The 19,311-nt window shown below is 48.9% G+C and overlaps 10 protein-coding genes and 4 non-coding genes across 14 annotated transcripts; 8 read left to right on the forward strand and 6 right to left on the reverse strand.

The window, feature by feature from the left end:
- Positions 1-21: 21 nt before the first annotated feature.
- Positions 22-120, reverse strand: AGOS_t0143. The gene is made up of 2 exons: positions 85-120; positions 22-57 (listed from the first exon to the last, which is right to left on the reverse strand). It is a non-coding gene; the product is annotated as a tRNA-Trp (tRNA).
- A 301-nt stretch (positions 121-421) lies between these two features.
- AGOS_AFR126W (uncharacterized protein) lies at positions 422-1,690 on the forward strand (the record flags this gene model as incomplete). Its single annotated transcript, NM_211027.1, has 1 exon — positions 422-1,690. The coding sequence occupies one exon, from the start codon at positions 422-424 to the stop codon at positions 1,688-1,690; it is 1,269 nt and encodes a 422-aa protein (NP_985673.1).
- A 211-nt stretch (positions 1,691-1,901) lies between these two features.
- AGOS_t0144 lies at positions 1,902-2,013 on the forward strand. Its single transcript has 2 exons — positions 1,902-1,939; positions 1,970-2,013. It is a non-coding gene; the product is annotated as a tRNA-Leu (tRNA).
- A 70-nt stretch (positions 2,014-2,083) lies between these two features.
- AGOS_t0145 lies at positions 2,084-2,155 on the forward strand. The gene has a single exon. It is a non-coding gene; the product is annotated as a tRNA-Thr (tRNA).
- A 111-nt stretch (positions 2,156-2,266) lies between these two features.
- Positions 2,267-2,929, forward strand: SVP26 (Svp26p; the record flags this gene model as incomplete). The annotated part of the gene is made up of 1 exon (NM_211028.2): positions 2,267-2,929. The coding sequence occupies one exon, from the start codon at positions 2,267-2,269 to the stop codon at positions 2,927-2,929; it is 663 nt and encodes a 220-aa protein (NP_985674.2).
- An 81-nt stretch (positions 2,930-3,010) lies between these two features.
- On the forward strand, positions 3,011-5,179 carry RGD3 (Rgd3p; the record flags this gene model as incomplete). The annotated part of the gene is made up of 1 exon (NM_211029.2): positions 3,011-5,179. One exon carries the CDS (start codon positions 3,011-3,013, stop codon positions 5,177-5,179), a length of 2,169 nt encoding a protein of 722 aa, NP_985675.2.
- Positions 5,180-5,715: 536 nt separating this feature from the next.
- Positions 5,716-7,212, forward strand: AGOS_AFR129W (NADP(+)-dependent, decarboxylating phosphogluconate dehydrogenase; the record flags this gene model as incomplete). Its single annotated transcript, NM_211030.2, has 1 exon — positions 5,716-7,212. One exon carries the CDS (start codon positions 5,716-5,718, stop codon positions 7,210-7,212), a length of 1,497 nt encoding a protein of 498 aa, NP_985676.2.
- A 318-nt stretch (positions 7,213-7,530) lies between these two features.
- SSP1 (Ssp1p) lies at positions 7,531-9,390 on the forward strand (the record flags this gene model as incomplete). The annotated part of the gene is made up of 1 exon (NM_211031.1): positions 7,531-9,390. The coding sequence occupies one exon, from the start codon at positions 7,531-7,533 to the stop codon at positions 9,388-9,390; it is 1,860 nt and encodes a 619-aa protein (NP_985677.1).
- Positions 9,391-9,583: 193 nt separating this feature from the next.
- MTM1 (Mtm1p) lies at positions 9,584-10,618 on the reverse strand (the record flags this gene model as incomplete). The annotated part of the gene is made up of 1 exon (NM_211032.2): positions 9,584-10,618. The coding sequence occupies one exon, from the start codon at positions 10,616-10,618 to the stop codon at positions 9,584-9,586; it is 1,035 nt and encodes a 344-aa protein (NP_985678.2).
- Positions 10,619-10,903: 285 nt separating this feature from the next.
- On the reverse strand, positions 10,904-11,668 carry PFS1 (Pfs1p; the record flags this gene model as incomplete). The annotated part of the gene is made up of 1 exon (NM_211033.1): positions 10,904-11,668. The coding sequence occupies one exon, from the start codon at positions 11,666-11,668 to the stop codon at positions 10,904-10,906; it is 765 nt and encodes a 254-aa protein (NP_985679.1).
- A 176-nt stretch (positions 11,669-11,844) lies between these two features.
- On the reverse strand, positions 11,845-14,757 carry RAD2 (ssDNA endodeoxyribonuclease RAD2; the record flags this gene model as incomplete). The annotated part of the gene is made up of 1 exon (NM_211034.1): positions 11,845-14,757. One exon carries the CDS (start codon positions 14,755-14,757, stop codon positions 11,845-11,847), a length of 2,913 nt encoding a protein of 970 aa, NP_985680.1.
- A 92-nt stretch (positions 14,758-14,849) lies between these two features.
- AGOS_t0146 lies at positions 14,850-14,922 on the reverse strand. The gene has a single exon. It is a non-coding gene; the product is annotated as a tRNA-Val (tRNA).
- Positions 14,923-15,482: 560 nt separating this feature from the next.
- LSC1 (succinate--CoA ligase (GDP-forming) subunit alpha) lies at positions 15,483-16,442 on the reverse strand (the record flags this gene model as incomplete). Its single annotated transcript, NM_211035.2, has 1 exon — positions 15,483-16,442. One exon carries the CDS (start codon positions 16,440-16,442, stop codon positions 15,483-15,485), a length of 960 nt encoding a protein of 319 aa, NP_985681.2.
- Positions 16,443-16,927: 485 nt separating this feature from the next.
- On the forward strand, positions 16,928-19,303 carry ARP8 (Arp8p; the record flags this gene model as incomplete). The annotated part of the gene is made up of 1 exon (NM_211036.1): positions 16,928-19,303. One exon carries the CDS (start codon positions 16,928-16,930, stop codon positions 19,301-19,303), a length of 2,376 nt encoding a protein of 791 aa, NP_985682.1.
- Between the last annotated feature and the right edge of the window lie 8 nt (positions 19,304-19,311).

Genomic DNA, 19,311 nt, shown 5'->3' on the forward strand with positions numbered 1-19,311 from the left:
TCTGGAAGCCATGAAAAAAAATGAAACGGACAGGAATTGAACCTGCAACCCTTCGATTGCAATTCCGGAAAATCCAGGATTTAACTGGAGTCGAAAGCTCTACCATTGAGCCACCGCTTCATCTCTGATTTTGAGATCCTTTTGGGCTACATATACCACAGGACAGTCACGGGGTCGCCACAATAAGTCATCGTTGCTGCGATAGCATATTAATCGCATATCAGGCCTCGTGGGGTTCACACAGGAACTCAAAAATTAATTTGCTTGTAGTCCCACCCAGTAAGAAAGCATCGCGAGGATCCCCCCTTATAAAACGTGGGATAGGATATCAGAAACAATCGTCTGCTTCGTTAGCATTCTATCATTCATAATCAGAGAAGCTCCAAACCAGGTTCAAAAAAGAGACTCATAGTAACGTTCAATGGTCATTACGGAAGCGCTGTCATTCCTGGGCCTAGCGTACATCACTTTCCAAAGTGTGCTTGAAGTTGTTATAGTCTCATTTGCTGGCTTCTGGTGCACATACTCGGGGCTCCTCCCCAAAGAGGGGCAAAAAATTATATCTAGGTTGAATGTGGACGTCTTCACGCCATGCTTGATCTTCAGCAAGTTGGCTAAGTCCTTATCAATTGCAAAAATTCTGGAGATAGGGATCATCCCTGTATTCTATGCTATTTCTACAGGTATCTCTTTCGTCTCTGGTAAAGCGCTGGCGATGCTCCTCCATCTCGACGTTGATGAGACAAACTTTGTGGTTGCCAACTCTATCTTCGGGAATAGCAATTCGCTTCCAGTGTCCCTCACGCTCTCGTTAGCATATACCCTTCCCGGGTTGGAATGGGACCAGATCCCCAATGATACCAAGGACAGCATAGCATCCAGAGGTATCTTATACCTGCTCATCTGGCAGCAAATAGGACAGGTTTTAAGATGGACGTGGGGCTATAACAAGCTCATGCGGTGGTCCGGCGAGCGCGACAACGAGGTCAGACAGTCCCTACTCGAGGCGCAATCCGAAGATGCCGTTACACTTGCTGAAGCTGAAAGCGAACTTGCAATCCGCAGCCCTACAGACTTCGACGAAAACAGTACGTCCGCCCCATCCATAACATCGATCGACAGGCTGAAGACGACTGTTCTGCATGGCGTTAACCGGGTTCGCGGGTTCATGAACCCTCCCCTATACGCCATGGTCCTGTCGGTGATCGTGGCTTCAATTCACCCCTTACAGCACGAACTATTCCATGCGGATGGATTCATCAACAACACCCTAAGTGAAGCCGTTAATGAGCTTGGCGCTCTTTCTATCCCCCTCATATTGGTTGTTCTCGGATCTAACTTGTACCCGTCCCACGACGTTTCGCCAAAGTCGCATAACTACAAGAAAATCGTGTTTGCATCCATCGTTGGGCGTATGATTTTCCCTTCCTTGTTGCTCCTACCGTTGATTGCTGCCTGTGTGAAGTTTATCAATGTCAGTATTTTGGACGACCCCATTTTCCTTGTAGTGGGCTTTATTTTAACCGTCGCCCCGCCTGCCATCCAGCTTACGCAAATCACACAGTTGAATGAGTTCTTTGAAGCAGAAATGGCAGGCGTATTGTTCTGGTGTTATGTTATACTAGCACTACCAATGAGCATTTTGGTTGTTAGCGGAGCAATCTCCGTGTTGCGCTGGGCTGAAGCTTGAATCCCTTGGCAACTCTGTGGATGCCTGCCAGTACTGTGCGCAGTGTATAGATATGTTTTATAAGAGTTCAATATGAAGGTCTGCTATGCAGATTAATTTGTTTATCTACATGTGTTGAGAGCAATGGCAGATCTACCTTTCTTGGCATTCTGTGGTTGCAGCAGAACCGTTGTCCTGGTAATGACCATCAGATCAATCTTGCTGCAGTTGCGGTTGTGTGGCCGAGCGGTCTAAGGCGCCTGATTCAAGTGTATGCTTACAGCTGTTCACAGCTGAACACTCAGGTATCGTAAGATGCAGGAGTTCGAATCTCCTCGCAACCAATATTTTTGACTGCGTGTACTTCCATAGGTGTGTGTTTATAAAGAAGCCTCACGCCCCCGTCCCTGCACATCCTCTTTAGCTTAGTGGTAGAGCGTCGCACTTGTAATGCGAAGGTCACTAGTTCAATCCTGGTAAGAGGAATATTTTTTGCGGGGTAGAGAAAGGAACCATTTTTTTGGTGGCCACCACGCTTAAGAGGATAGCTTAGCTGTGATCTGCAGACCGCGGCCACCACGATCACATACGCCCGTCATGTTTCTCCAGCTCCTTGCAGTCCTGGGCACAATTTTCGGTTTCCTCTTCCTGACCCTTTCCATTGCAGCAGGCCTCTACTACGTGAGCGAGCTCGTCGAGGAGTACTCGGAGCCCACTCGGCGCTTCCTGAATCGCACTATCTACGCGGTGATAGCGACGTATGCGCTGCTCCTGGTGTTTGACAGCTTTCCATTCTTTCTCACATGCTTCTCAATTGCATCCCATGTCGTGTATGCGCAGAACCTGCGCAAGTTCCCCTTTATCTCGCTCTCCAGCCCGACGTTTGTGGCCAGTTGCGTGCTTGTCGCGCTGAACCATTACCTATGGCTGCGCCATTTTAACAACAATGACGTCCCGGTACGTTTCCGCATGGACCCTGGCTATCGCGCCCCACGCCGGACCTCTCTGGCCGAAGTCACGTCCTTCTTTGCGCTTTGCGTGTGGTTTATCCCCTTTGCTCTCTTCGTCTCCCTCTCTGCGGGCGACAACGTGCTGCCTACGGCTATGGGAAAAAAGGACGACGACGCACGCGATGCCGTCACCCGGAAGGCGAGCAGCTTGCTGAAGGTCCTTATCGATTCGGTACGTTCATACTTTCACAGCGTTGCACGTGTTTTCGGAATACGAGCTAGCCGTCACAATGATGGCCTCGCGCTGTAATTTGTATATAAGCGGTACCTAAGAATATCTATATAAGCCGCCGACAACCTGCTTGTGACACCGGTCGCAGCCGTGCGTTTCATGTGCCGTGGCGTTGACTCCCGAGCGCCGCGCGAGGACCTTTTTCAGCATTTTAAATACGAATATATGGGTTCAACTTGTCTAATATTTCTTGAGCGTGAAGTGGAAAGACACAACATGAACCGACGGATAGACCTCACAAGCACCTTTTGGTCCGAGGACTACCTGACGGGCATCGATTGGCTTCTGCACAATATACAGAGCGACATCAGTGAGCTGGTACAGTTCGCCGATCTGTACGACAAATTCCAGGAAAGTTGGTCGTACGCGGCCAGGCAGATTGCAAAAGTGAGCACTGGAGATGCATTAGAAGGATACACAAAAGTCAAGAGCTATGGAAAGGGTACGGAAATGGTGGCGCGAGTGTACCGCAACCAAACCCGACAGTTGGAGTACCTTGCGGAGAAGCTTCGGACGTCGTCCCTGGCAGCTGTGGAGGACCCCATCAAGAACCTGCTGTTCCAATATAGGGAGTTCCAGACAGACATCGAGTCTGCGCTGAAGCTGGACCACGGGAAGGTCAAGAGACAGATGGACGCGCTGCGCAGCATGCACCGGCAAATCAAGAAAAAGGCGGCTGCTATTGCGACGCTTGATCCGGAAGATGAGGAGGACTTGCAGTCCATGGAGACCGTGGTGGAGCGGCAGTTCCCCTCGAGCCTGGGGTCGTCACTGAAATTCGGCTGTGAAGCGGAGTGGGAGGAGTACCTGTCCCGTCTAAAAAACGACGTGCCTATCACCAAGCGCAAGTGGGTGATCCCGGGCCTGCCCAACGAGTACTTCAGCGGCGGCGATCTTTACCACTCGCTGAAAAGACTGGACGCGAAAATGGACACTTCTCTCTTTAATCTGGAAAACGTGGGACAGCAGCTGCTTGATTTTGGCGTACTAAGGTCGTACAATGATGTGCTGCACCGTCCAGGGTACAAGTTCACGCACCAGGGGTTCTACTGCTGGGTGCCGGATGCGCCCACGCCGACCGGCAGCATGAGTCCGGCCAGCTCCAGTGGTAAGATCCTACAGGACATCTGGAAACGCGTCAGCTCAGGAGGGACAGTTGAGCAAGACACTACATATGCGGCGCTCGAGATATCTCAGCTGAACGAGCAGTTCGTGAAGCAATGGTTTTTATGGGAAAATGAGAAACTGAAGCTGGAAGTCGACCTGTTCTACTTTATGAAGAAGTTTGCGAAGTTGAGCAAACATAAGTTCCGGACTATGGTCGATGTGGATAAGTCTATAGTCACTAGCTTTGAACAGGAATGGAAGATTGACGGAAAGGCGTCCGCGGTCGACGCCGACGAGGCGTGGTACGAGGTATATTCTAAAAATCACGGCACAATCGGCTTCTACACGCCGCACGCAGGCCTGCACTTCGAAATGTACACCCTGCAGGGCACACCGGTTGCCCAGCCGTGGCTCTTCGGCACGCCTTTACAAGATATGCCGGTACTGGACAATGAGCAGCCCGTGGTCCTCCACAAGCTGCTAGAGAAAGCCCAGACGTTGGACCCCGGCTTGGTCGCTAAAGAATGGGCAGCGCCTCTTGACCTCGTCGGCATCTCCAACATGAAGCGCGACTGCCTCAACGAGTATCTGCTGGACTGTGACCACGCCGCAGTAATGGAAAAAGTACTGAAAAAGTGGACCATCGGCCCGAATATCATCCAACTGCTGCGCTCGTGGTTGCTGGAGCTCCCGGATAGCGTCGTGCCGTTCACACTCATTGGCAGCTTCAAGGAGGGCGGCCTGGACTGGCTGGACCTGTGCCCCTCATCCAACCTCCAATGCATCGCCGCCCTCGCGGCTCACTTTAACTGGCTGGGCCCGGAGCGCCTCAAAGTCCTTTTCGAGCAGGAACCCTCGCCGCAGCCGTTCCCGATATCCCACCACTTCGTACGCGCCCGCGTGCGCGCACCCCTGGACTGCCTGCTCTTCGATGCCACTCTCCACCGTTTCTTTCTAGACGATGAATTCACCGCTAGCTGCACCAGGGCTGCCCGAGCCTCTCCCAGCGCCCGAACTGGGCGTCCGCCGAAAAACCACCTGACTGTCGCAGACTCCTACGAATTCGTGCCCCGTCCTTTCCGTGCCAACTCTTGCGAGCCATCCCCCACCCGAAACAAGCGTCTCAGCGGACTCACCATTCTACACCCTACTTCGGGCTGATGCCCACGTGACAAATAGCTGCGTGCTTGGCTCATCGTCCTGCTCTTTACTACGTAAGCTACTTCTACATACATAATTATCGAGCATGTTTTGTTGGTCTTCTATTAGTCATCATTTTGTCAGTTGACGCCGGGTGAGTAGTAAGATTAAGATCGTTTTCATGATTCGGGGGTTTTAGGCTTGGTGGGGCTCTGTATTAATAATTTTTCTGGGTGGCGCGAGCCGTTTGCTTCAGTTATAAGGCTCTACCTCAAGGATTAGTGTATCATCTCTGGCGTTGAAGGTCAACAGAAGGTTGCTTTAGTTTGCAAGTTCCAATCAGCCGCTCTATTAAAGAAAGATAAACTATGTCCGCACCAAGGTATGTAGCGCGATGACATTTCCAGACGATGATGTGGCACCACCGCGGCCAGAACAGGCAGCAATTGCAGGCGCCTGTGGAACAGGAATTCCACAGGGACTGCGCGCCTCCAGGCGACGGGCTGCAGGGCGGCCGCGCCTCTGGCCGAGTGGCACCATCGCTCGTCACGTGACACATGCGCCGAGACCATATACTAACAGCTAGCAGAGGAGATATTGGCCTGATCGGCCTGGCTGTCATGGGCCAGAACTTGATCCTAAACGCCGCCGACCACGGATACACGGTCGTGGCGTACAACAGGACGGTTTCGAAGGTGGACCGGTTCCTGGAGGATGAGGCGAAGGGCAAGTCCATCATCGGCGCGCACTCCGTGGAGGAACTCTGCGCGAACCTAAAGAGACCAAGACGGGTGATTTTGCTGGTCAAGGCCGGTTCTGCTGTTGATGCGTTCATCGAACAGCTGCTTCCATACATGGAGCAGGGTGACATCATCATTGACGGCGGTAACTCTCACTTCCCTGACAGCAACAGACGCTTTGAAGAGCTAAAGCAGAAGGGTATCCACTTCGTCGGCTCTGGTGTGTCCGGCGGTGAGGAAGGTGCTCGTTATGGTCCTTCCTTGATGCCTGGTGGTGCCCCTGAGGCATGGCCACACATCAAGGAGATCTTCCAGTCTATTGCTGCCAAGTCAGAGGGCGAGGCATGCTGCGACTGGGTCGGACCTGCCGGCGCTGGCCACTACGTCAAGATGGTGCACAACGGTATTGAGTATGGTGACATGCAATTGATCTGTGAGGCGTATGACATCATGAAGAGATTGGGTGGCTTCACGGACAAGGAGATTGGCCAGGTGTTCTCGGAGTGGAACAAAGGCATCCTAGACTCTTTCTTGATTGAGATCACGAGAGACATCTTGCTTTACGAGGATCTAGATGGGACCCCTCTAGTGGAGAAGATCCTGGACTCTGCTGGTCAAAAGGGTACTGGTAAGTGGACCGCTATCAACGCGTTGGACATGGGCATGCCTGTGACTTTGATCGGTGAGGCCGTCTTCGCTCGTTGCCTATCCTCCCTAAAGGATGAGAGAATGCGCGCTTCCGCGCTATTGAGCGGTCCCGAAATCCCTAAGGATGCTGTGAAGGACAGAAAGCAGTTTGTCGACGACTTGGAGCAGGCTTTGTATGCGTCCAAGATCATGTCCTACGCCCAGGGCTTCATGTTAATGAGAGAGGCAGGTAAGACTTTTGGCTGGGAGCTAAACTTCCCTGCCATTGCTTTGATGTGGAGAGGTGGCTGCATCATCAGATCTGTTTTCCTTGCCCAGATCACCAAGGCGTACAGAGAGAACCCTTACTTGGAGAACTTGTTGTTCAACAAGTTCTTTGCTGACGCTGTCACCAAGGCTCAGCAGGGCTGGAGAAGAACCATCGGGTTGGCAACTACCTACGGTATTCCTACTCCCGCCTTCTCTACCGCGCTTGCCTTCTACGACGGGTACAGATCTAAGAGATTGCCTGCCAACTTGCTGCAAGCTCAGCGTGACTACTTTGGCGCCCACACCTTCCGTGTGCTGCCAGAGGCTGCCAGCGCTCACTTGCCAGTAGACAAGGACATCCATATCAACTGGACCGGTAAGGGTGGTAACATCTCCGCCTCTACCTACCAGGCCTGAACCTAGATGCGTCCATACGATTGTAGTTCTTTCTAAATGAAGTAAACAGCAGTTGTAATTACCCTCAAACGAGTCTGTACAGTTTCCCAGAATTATATCATCATCCCTTAACGTTTTATTTTACCTTATGCAACGTTATGTGCATCTGTATTTTTCGCACGTCAGTCGATCTGTGTCAGCGACACAAAACCTGGCGACGTTCACCACTAGCCGCGACCCAGCTACATAAAAAAGATTGCATCTATCACTGAGCTAATCACTAGTTGGCACCCACCTAATTCTCAGATTCAAGGACAGATTTGATCTTACTGAAGGCAGATGATGACTGAGGAGGATTCCTTTCTTTATTTGGAAGAGCAGGACAGGATATACTCCAGAGACCCTACCTTTGAGTCTGTAGGCCCGAAACCATTTCTGCAGCAGAACGCTGTACCACCACTTCCACCACTTCCGGCACTGCCACAATATCCTACAAGAGGCGTTGATTCGAAGTCCCTCTTGGGCAGAGTCAAAAATATGCTATTCAAAGGGCCATATGGGAACGGCCCGGGCGGATTTCCCATACCCGGAGACCAGGTCCCAATTGAGCTTCACACTCAGCTCAAAAAGCAAGAGCAGCTCTGGAAGATCATTAAAGAGAAGCCATTTGACCCGGCAGTTGGCCTGGCAGCCACGCCTCCATCACGAGGTAGTAGCGGCGATACCTTTCTATCCGGCGGCGCAGATTTATCTCCCCGCCGCCAGCCCCCGCCGCCAGCTACACGGCCGGCAAAGGCAGTTTCCGGCTTAATGAACAATAAGGAGAACGAAGCTGCTGCAGCGAAATACTATCATTCCGGAGCATTGCAGGCGGACAACGAACAAAATTCGACTGCGGCGCTCGAACTGCTAACAAATAAAATACTCGGTCATAGAAAGATAGGACTCAAGAAGATACAAGATCGTTTGAACGAGATCGCAGAAAAGAAGTTTGCAGTCAATAAACTCTATGGCAAATTGACACAGGAATTTAACATATGGTCCAACGATGTTGTGGAGAGCGAGGAAGGATTGCGACTAGTAGAGGAGTTACAGCGCGTTTTGAAACTTGACATGTTGATGGAGAAGAATTCCGCACAGAAATTTAGAGACCTTGCGTTTGGTTTAAACTTTATCAAGTTGAGAGAAGATCAAATGCTCTTGGCAAAGAAAGAGCTTAATAGTGACATTCGGAAATATGAAAATGTCAGGACAAAGAAGGGCGAATACCACGAGGAAACTTCGTACTGGAAAGAAATAGTTAACACAAAACAGAATTCGTTAGCAGAAGTCACTATACTCTACCAACAAGCGTTGGCAAAGACGATGCGTGAGCTCTTTACGCTATCATGCGTCACATTTTATGAAAATTGTACGGAAATGAAGGAAGCATGTAAGCAGTTTTTCTCAGATTCTATGGAGTATCTAGCCGGTTCGCTTGGGGAAGAATATGTGGATGAATATTTAGACGAATTGCGCAAGAGGAGGGCTGATAAGAAATGGGCCAAACTCAGTTTTGAGGATAAGAACAATCCTAACAAATTAGCAGAACTCATTGGAAACATGTACAATGGAGACGACTCTCTACTAAGTAACGTTCCTAAAAAACACATGATTAAGTTCTCTGCAGAAGCCATATTAAAGGAGGAATTCGATCCCGTGTTGAAAGAGAAAGAGCCCAAGTTGCACTTTGGGACTGGATTAGAGGAAGACTGGTCTCAGTTTCCTACTGAGAAGTATAATGGCATTGCAAGTAACAAGTATTTTTTGGAGCGACAGGCGGAATCCATTCGTAACCTTGATTCCCACGGCAACGCCGTGCAGAATCGTAGCACCGATTCGACAAATAAGGGCAGCACAAGAACTTTAAGAGGCATTAATCCGAAATATACACGGCCAGCTGCTCAGCCCTTGGCTACTACGAAGGAGGAAGTCGAGGCAGAGGAATCACCCAAGCCGTCTGTGGTTACTCAGAGTAGTGTCTATAAGACATTAAGGCCATCCAGTCAACAACTGAAACAACCCGGAACAGAAAAATCATATCAAGAAGTGGTTATGAAATTTGGATCTGATATAGCACGCTCTTTAGATCTACGCTTCAAAGAGGCGGAGGAAGAATTGAACACGAACAAGTGGGTTAGTGCACGAACAGATGGATAGGTAAACGACGGATGGGCTACAGCGGCAGCTCTAAAATTCTGCCGATCCAATACCATCTCGCCGACATGTAAAATTATAGACCTCACCGTTTGGGCGTGTACTACAGCAAGCGTATATCACAGGGTTTTAAGAAAAATGCTGTATCGTGTATCAACAGTGTGAATTACTTGGTATATACAGGAAGAAACAAAGTTCAACTAGTGAAGAACTTCTTCGACAGTTCATAAGTCGAGATCATTATGGCGCAACTTGGTGCAATCTTCATCACCCTAGGTAATAGGCCGGTATATAGCGCTCTAATACCTTCTGATTTCCTAATGGCATTCAAAAATGAGAACATGCCTCTTGAGTCATCAGTTTTCGTAGCTTTTCCCCCCACAGTTAGCTGCTGTGGACTGGCAATCGCAATCTGCATGCGGGTCTTGCCCACATCAAAAGGATGTGTCAAAAGTGCTGCAACAGCACCGCCCATGCTACCGCAGGCAAAACTGCCGATGAAATGGTCCCAGTTTGATGCATTATGGGTTGCGGCATGGCGGGCCCAGAACTGGGTTTTACAGAACTCGTATGTTCCCCAATAGATTGCGCTGAAGGGCACGTCCCTCCATAAAGTGATCTCCAAGCCTTTAAATAGCGCACGGTAACCCATAACCGAAACCTCATGCCGCATCTCTCGCAGCAGGTCGCCTATCAGATATATTGTACGCTCTGTGTCTCTTGCGCGGGGCACACTCTGGAGCCGTGTGCGCAATAGCTCCAGCGGCGCAATAGTAGTTGCAGCCAATATCCGCGCAAATGCTCCACACACTAGTGGGTTTGCCACAGGTAGCCGGGATGCCAAGGGCGAGTTATCACGCAGTGCTTCATAGCCGGAAAAGTACACCACGTTAGCCGGCACCGCCATTACGAGCGTAATCCCCAGCCCTCGCCACAGAGTCGGCAGACCCTCTAGTTGGGCTATCTTCCTGAGCCCCTCCAGAGTTCCCTGCAGCCTCGCAGCAGGCTCTCGGCAGCCGACGTTTGCAAAGCACTCATCCTGCCAAAACACTTTCCCTGCCGGTTTCGACAGCTGTCCTGTACATGTACAACTTGGAAGCATTTCTTGCTGTTGAAGCCGCACGCGGACCACGTCCAGTGGCGTGAGAAACAGTGACGTGACCAGCGAGCCAGCAGAGGCGCTTACCATGCGTTCCTTCAGCGTAACCTTCTTTCCGGTTTCCTTACTCATGGCCCCAAATTTGCACCTTTCAGCGCTAACCCCGTCCAATAGTACTGCCTCTTCCTGTTAGCCTATCTTGCCGCTCGAGAGTAACTTATGTTTTGATCGAAGCTTTCTTGGGGGCGATTATTCGCTGTGTATGGGACTTAGTTTTACTATGCGCTAAAATGTTGTCGGGGCCCGAAAGCCGTTGTACGGCGTCAGCGTTGATGTGCACCCCGTGGCTATTTAATAATATACTATATAAATACTAAAACTATTAAGTATTAATCATGATGATGTGGAATCAGTATTTCAGTAAGATGTAGCATCAGAGTTGTCCAATGGGACCTCCGGGCTTTCCTCGTATAGTCTTAAAACCATGGAGGTTATCCGTTTCAGCTGGAATTGTAATAGTTCGTCGACGGTTGCCATATTAATCTGGGTCTTCTCCCCGCGCTGGAACAAAGACATGTCAAATTCATCCTCCTCCCAGTTCATGTACTCGTCAATGCTATAGCAGTCGTGAGTCAGGTACTCTTCGTGAACAATATGTATTGGAACATTTTCTATCCATTGGTTAACCTTCTCGCGGTGGGGCATGTTCAGCGCTGCGCGCGGATTAAAATAGGCAGGAAAGCTCGACTGTGGAACATCGTAGGGATCGTACGTCTTGGTCATGGGGACGTTGGAAAGGTTTGGGTTCCCAATCATGGAACTGTTAATTGGTATTGGGGTGCCGACACCGTTTGAATAACTGTGCCATGGAGATAAATAGTTCAGATCTGGGAAATACTGCGGACTGTTGTTGAATATAGGGGGATTATCTAGTAGCTGCTCCTTGTTCTGGATTGGATGCATCATAAAACTGGAAGATGGTTCGTCGACGTTGCTCATTTGCTGGAGCGGAGTCTCGGTGACAGTCTCCTGAGCGCGCTTCTTGCCGAACACATTGTCCTTCCTGGGCGTGTCGAACTTCTTCCTACCATTTCCAGCAATCATAGACGATCTCCTATCATGATCGAAGTTCATGACGTCTATGTTGGGGATAAGTGGTTTTGTCTTTCTGTACTGATGCATCTGGAAGGAGGTGCTATACTTTTTTGTATATAGTATTCTGAATTGCCTTGAGACAGCTACGGTCTTTTATATTCTAGCTCATTCTATTTGTGTACAAAGAATACCGCCTCTTGACGCTCTGCTCCTGTGGAGCGTCAGCGTCAGCGTCGGTGTTAGAGTTATAAAAATGGAAAAAGTTACTTCGTACGCCGTTTCTTGAGCATAACCGTGGCATCTCTAATTCTTCTACCTAATTTCGCGCCTTTGTCAGCGTCAATAAATTTTGTGGGAAAGAACTCGACTAATGTAGACTGTGTACCCTTGCTTCTCCGCTTGTTCAGTTCTCTGATAAGCGGAATCAGAACCTCGTCTGCTTTTTCCGTCGGCCACCCGAGGGTGCTACCAAGAAAAGTTCTCAGACTGTCCAATTCTGGTAGGCCCCACACAAATTTGGTCGTATCGTGGTCCACCTCTGGGTTAAGGTACGCATCACTTACCGCCGCACTAGGGAAATCGTCGCCCAGAACAACACCACTTTTAGTCAGCTTTTTTCGGAGATTCTTTTGGAATAGCGACTCCTTATCTAGCAAGCTTTTCCGGAATTGTCCCTCATTGTACCATGTGCGAAACTCTTCCAGAGTGTTATAATTAGCAAGTATCTCTATACCGGACACCGGTCCAATTCCTTTGATGCCATTCGTATAATCACTACCCATTAATTGGGCAAGCGCGATGAACTTTAAACGGTCTAAGCCTAGTTCTGCCGATATAGTCTCCGTATTGTAGTACTCAACATAGTTCTTTTCTTGGAACATATTTTTAAAGACTTTTGACCCTCCAAACAGGAAAACATCACTATCATCTGTAATGATACCGTCTATCAGCTTCAGCCGTAAAAGCTCTGCACATTGAGCTTCTGCTTCCATAGGCGCGGTTAGGTAAGGGATGCCGAATATAGACAGCAGCTGTTGAATATCCCTAATCATCTCTGGCGTAACCTCATCAGCGTCACGCTTATCCTTCGTATTCTGTTCATATAATTCGTCTTCAATAAATGCGGTAGTCGCAATGGAAGGGTCTAACGTGTGCTTGAAGCGATTATAGTCGGCATGTTCTTTCCTTAACTGCTCGACTAGGACTTCTTCCTCTTCTTCGGGGAAGTCATATGCGAAAGTAGATTCTTCTTTTGAGCGTTGTGTGGTATCCTTAAGCAAATATCCTTTTGGTATGTCAGGTGCACGCGTTGGCTCTGTGTGTTCTTTATTTAGTTGCGTAAGTTCTTCCAGGTCGTTAGAATCACCATCCAGTTCCTTTTCCAGCGATTCAAGGTCGGTAGAGGACACATTCTGACGCATGAGTTCCGTGGCAGCAACCCCCGAGAAGATACCAAGCTTTTCATCCTCAGTGAAAGTACTTGTCTCTTTATCTGAAACGAACCCAGTAGCTGTGTGAGGATTGGTTGTTGGCACTGAATTAAACCAAAGGGGTACATCCTGATTAATCTTACGTTGCTCAGGTTTTGTTTCACCAGAGCTAGATGATTCTTCTTTAGAGGTCTTAATATCAAATAGGAATGAGCCCTTACCTAGGTTAATGCTGGGCAAGGTATGCACGTCAGGTATCATGCGGTCATTTAATTCCGAATTTATTTTATCTGTCATAATATTATGAGTACCTTTATGCTGCAAAGGAAACTGTGCATCATTGCGAGTACCGGGCTTTCGAGGGACTTCTTCTACTTCTGATAAGTCTTTTAATGATTCTTCGCTAGTGGCATTATCTGGAGCTGTTTTGTAAGGATTATGCTTCGAGACGCGATGCTCAACGCCTGCCAAGTTGCCACGGGTTTTCTTTAGTTCCTCCATATTCGTCGTTTCTTCTACGTAATCCAAATACTCACGATCTGAATCGGTACTATTGTCGTCAACAAACTGTATCGCTCTCTCGGGTTGCCGCAATTTCCCACTGTTTCTAAAAGGTCTATCCAGAAAAGACTGACTGCCAGTAGAACTTCCCTCTACTATTGTTGTGGGAATAGCAGAAGCCTTCAACGAGTAATCGGCTACCTTCTTTTCTTTCTTAGGCGCTATATCGATATCCTCCCATTCGAGATTATCCTCATCACTGTCCTCGACATCGTTTCCAGACCAACTGGACTGCACTGGACGCGTGGGCGCTATAGCAGCGTCATCTAGAGGAATAGCTTTGCTAGCCTCTGATCCATCATACTCTCCAAGACTCATCGCCCAGCCCATCTCTGTTTTAACAAGTGTATACTCCTTCTGTCGCTGGCCTGCAACTCTGCTGCGTGAATGTTCCAAGTCCAACTTCGAAAGGCCACCGTCATGGACGCCCGTTGTATTCATCAGCTTTTGAGTATAAAAATTCCTCTTTTTAACCATTTCAATTTGGAATCGTGAGAAATCCATGCTATCTTTGAATATTTCCTCAAGTTGTTCTTTGGTGTAACCCATTCTTAATCTCGAACGTAGGCGGAGAGTGGAGAGAATAAGGTATTGGGTCGCATTTGGAAGTTCGTCAAATTCTTTGGATGCAGGGTTAATTGACTCTAAATCAATACCATCTAGTTCGTCTAGATGTTCAAACACAGCCTTATACTCTTCGGTTGACATTACACGTTCATCGCGCTCATCATATAGGAAGCCAGGAATATTCGGTAGTTCATACTCATCAGATGGGCGGAAGGTAACCGAACCTTCAGATTTTGACCTACTATTGCCCTTAAATGCCGTGTCCCCCTGTTGCTGTACCTGTAGGGCCAGCAGCTTGCGGGCAGTTACCGCTGCACTCTCGCGCTTGCCCTCTCGCCTCTCCTTCCTCTGACGGATAGTTTCCCTCTTCAAAGGTGGAACACCACCATCAAAAACGAACACAGGTTTAATGCCAAAGTATAATAACTTGCATATGCGACGGAAAAACCCAATTATATGGGCGCCTTTCAGCCTATTGCCATTCTTGTCCCTAGCTGCCTTCAAGAACTGATATATCCATATGGATGCATCGACAGCCATGCGATTGTTGGATAGAGACTCGAGTTTGACAGGGCGTGCAGTTGGTCCCAAAATATCCCATAGTGCATGCACACCCATTGCAGATGCCGTTGGATGCTTCGAGTTCAATGTAGATAATAGATGGTCATCGGCGAATGCCTCTATGACAAGCCCGAAAATGCCAAAAAATATGTTCCAACTGAGGATCGAACTCAGGACCTTTGCCGTGTGAAGGCAACGTGATAGCCACTACACTATTGGAACCCTTGTTGGAAAATATTATTTTCAAGAATAATATTATGAGCTAGTCTAATCAGACGAAATATGTAGCTTGGAGGAACCCGGGAAAGTGAGATGTCAGCAAGAATGTGCCCCCAGTATAATTTAAAGTATCTCTTGATTAGACAGTTAATACAGCGTCACGTTAATAGACTGCATTATGCTCTTTCCCAGGAAGTTGTTAGCTATGCAGGATAAGGACCTCGGGCTAGCTTTCTTTATACCATATTATACCATATTACTTAAAGTCCAATTCTTAGTATGAAAGGATCAGAATTGCCAAACCCATGTCGGCCTGTTCACGGTACGGTATCAGCCTTTTCAGCGTTTTGTGTTGTATTAGTATTGTAGCATTTATGCGACTGCATGATACTTGAGAGCGGCAGCACGCCCAGGTCAATTACTAGCAGAAAGTAAAACTAAGGATAATGGCATCTATATATCTAGAATCTTTAGTCACGTATCATACCTCGGATTCTGGTAACAGCATGCGAGACTATGCATGATGTAGGCGAGAGTGTGAAACATGGTGGATCTTGCGCAACTTACTGGAATTGCTTCAAGAGAGCCTCCCCTAGACGGCCGGGAGACTCGACAACCGCAACACCAGCCGCACGTAGGGCAGCCTTCTTGGACTCGGCATCAGTACCGGAGCCTTCCACGATAGCGCCAGAGTGACCCATTCTAACACCCTTCATCTGGCCAGCAACGGTACCAGCAATGAAGGAAGCCACGGGCATAGGTGTGGCGCGGGTCTGGTTGTAGGCCTTTAGGAACTCAGCAGCCTCAATCTCGGCCTTACCACCAATCTCACCCAACAGAATGATACCCTCGGTGACGCCGTCCTCCATGAAGAGTCTCAACGCGTCAATGAAGTCCGTACCGGGGAAAGCGTCACCACCGATACCGATCACAAGCGACTGGCCAAGCCCGACAAGCGAGGTCTGCTGCACAGCCTCGTAGGTAAGCGTGCCCGACTTGGACACGATGCCGATTTTGCCGGGAGTGAAGATCTTCGTGGGCTGAATGCCGATCCGAACGTTGGAGCCGGGGTTGATGATACCCGGACAGTTTGGACCGACCAAACGCGTCTTGTCCTGTGTCCTCAGCATCTCGGCGATGTATAGCATGTCGTGCTGCGGAATACCCTCAGTCACACACACAGCTAGCGGCACCTCCGCCTCAATGGCTTCCCGGATAGCGGGCGCGGCAATTGGAGGAGGAACAAAGATCCCCGTCGCGGTCGCGCCCGTTTCGCGCACAGCTTCCGCCACGCTTGCAAACACCGGCTGGCCTAAGTGCACCTGGCCGGCCTTTTTGGGGTTGGTTCCCCCGACCACTTGCGTACCGTATTCCTGCGAGATCTTGGCGTGGAACGTCGCCTGCTTACCCGTGAAACCCTGGAAAATCACCTTGGTGCCCTTGGGCATGAGGAGGTTCTTAATGGTCTTGTCATATGGTGTGCTTTCGCGTGAGAAGCAGCGACGAGATACGTGTCTAAACATGATATATGTGTGAAGTCGGCTTTTGATTTAGCAGTTATACCGGTCCGAAATGGATGGAGAATACCTTCTCTCCTATGTTTGCGTTGTTATTGCGAACTGCGCTCCTTCTCCAGAATGCGCTTGCGGGGTCAAGGACTCGCCTTTTATATGCTGTATGTACGTATGCGGATTATAGCTTACTCTGCTTCCTCATCCAGATTCCGACTGTCGCCGAGAACTACGAAACCCCTGCGAGAGAGCGCGGTGGGGCTCGGCGCGCGGAGGGGAGAGGAAGACTTCGGACGTGAGGTGGTGTGCAATGCCTGACGGACGCTGGCTCTGGCGCTGCGGAATAGATTGCGGAATACCGATCTTTGGGGTTGGCCTGGCGAGCTCGGTGCCGACAAATATGTCACGTGATCAATATTAGCCGCAATCAGCTTGTCATATTGTACGTAATGTATCGTTGAACGAGCCTATCACGTGATGAGGGTGTCAAGAGGGCCATGTATCTGGCGATGCAGTACCACCACTCTAGTCGCAGGCAGTGGATAGTCAGTATGGACGACGAGCGCGAGATGTCGGTCGAGATGGATGTGTCTATAATGGACCCAATTCCCACGACGGAAGGCAAGGTCTCGAAGCCGGAGACCGCGGGCGCGGCCGCTGGCCAGGGGAAGAAGGTGCCACAACATCTGCTCGAGAAGCGCCGGCTGGGGCGAATCAAGGCCGCCGAGGAGTTTGCGCGGAAGCTGAAGAAGATTGGTATCGAAAAGCAAGATAATTTGCACATCTCGCAGACGGGTCTGTTCCGGCCGCTGCCGCTGATCAATCAGAAGAACTATTCGTCTGATTACCTGCGCAAGGATGACCAGATATTCTCGATGCGTGAGCGCAAGAGCTTGCGGAGCGGAAATGTGAACCCTGTGAATAGCAGCCAACCACCAACGCTGCTGGCAGAGGCCGGGGAAGACGATCTCAAGCTCAACGGCGACGAAGACGGGATCGATGACACAGAGGACGCGAACACCATTGTTATTCACCCCGGCTCCCGCTCGCTGAAGATAGGGCTCTCTACTGACGTGTTCCCCCTGTCAGTTCCGAGCTGTGTAGCGGTTGCACGTCGAGCTTCTCAGCGCTTGGAGCCCCAGCAGCGCTACGACAAAGACGAAGACTTCATGGAGCACCTGCAGCAGATCCAGTCAGACTTCAAAGAACGTATGCGGTACTACAAGCGGAAGATTATACCCAACTCGCACGAACAGGTGCTGTCCTACAACAGCAGGGCGCAACCAGAAAAGATCCCGGAGCACAATGACCTGCATAGGATTGAATGGATTAAAGATGCCCCGGAGGGGACCATATACTACGGCGAAGGTGCAGAGCGTTGTCTTCCTGAAAACTTTGTTATTCGTTACCCATTTTCGAATGGGGCCTTTAACGTTGAGTGCCCCGATTACAGCTCTCTTCAAGAACTCTTGAACGACGTGACAAAACTGATAACCTTTGCTCTATCTGAGACAAAATTGGGCATAAGCAGATCTCAGTTCCCTAATTATAAAGTAATATTAATCATACCGGATCTATTTGAGAAGAATTATGTTGAACAGATGATAAGATTGCTATTGTCTGAGATGAACTTTCAGGCGGTAGCCCTGATTCAAGAATCTCTGGCGACATGCTACGGCGCCGGTCTTTCCAACTCTACCTGTGTCATAGATATAGGTGCTTCTGAGACGAAAATATCTTGTGTGGACGAGGGTCAGGTAATCCAAAACAGTTGTATAAGACTATCCTATGGTGGCGATGATATTACAAGGTTATTTGTCGAGCTACTGTTACAATCCAACTTTCCATACCCAGATTGGAATCTTAATACGAGGCAGGGCTGGATATTGGCTGAACAACTAAAGAAGACCCACATTACGTTCCAAGATGCTGATGTCGCTGTCCAATTATTCAACTTCTTCAAGCGCGAACCTAGTGTGCCGGGCGCAGAAAAGTTTGAATTTAAATTATTCAATGAGGTCATGATAAGCCCGATGGCCTACTTCTATCCCCAGATTCTCTCTTTCCTCAAACCCGCAACCTCTTATAACAAATATATGGCACAACAGCTCCCAGAGTCTCGTGATCCTTATACCTATAAGCCAGATAACCCAAAGTCCATTGCACAGGAAAGTGCATTCACCGGTAAAGTTTACACTGATATCAATAAAGACCTCGATATTATTCGTAAGCTTGTGAGTGTCAACGATGAAGTAGAAGCGCTCACCTCTGGTCCCTCTGAAAGAACATCTGGAGATACCATTAAGACTAATACGAGGCGAGCGAGCAACTACACGCCATTGGATAAAGCAATAATTGAATCCGTTACCACCGCTTCCGTCCTACTTGGTGATAACATGTCAAAATTAGTTAATTTCTATTCCAATTTGTTAGTTATTGGCGGCTCTTCTAAGGTACCTGGTCTGGATTTAATACTGACTGATAGAATTAACATTTGGAGGCCACGGCTACTAAGCGTGTCTACTCTTCCCGTAGTATACAAAAAGGTCAGTGAGATGGTGAAGCAAGTTGAAAATGAGATTAAAAAGAACAACCCTGAATCTGAGGAAGAAATTGCACAGAGCAGGAAAAAGTTGATCAAGTCAATTAAGATTGAATTGGAGAACTATTGGGAATCTGTGGATCCATATGAGCACGTTTATCCTATCGCCGTGCTTCCACCCCCAAGAGAGATGGACCCCTCAATGTTAACGTGGAAAGGTGGGAGTGTGTTTGGAAGGATTAAGCTATGCGAGGAATTGTATATTACAGCAATGGATTGGGAGATGCTTGGTAGCAGAATTTTGAAGTACAAATGTATCTTTGACTACTAGATAAAACG

The sequence above is a fragment of the Eremothecium gossypii genome, chromosome VI (genome assembly GCF_000091025.4).
Source record: "Eremothecium gossypii ATCC 10895 chromosome VI, complete sequence".
Taxonomy (NCBI): Eukaryota; Fungi; Ascomycota; class Saccharomycetes; order Saccharomycetales; family Saccharomycetaceae; genus Eremothecium; species Eremothecium gossypii.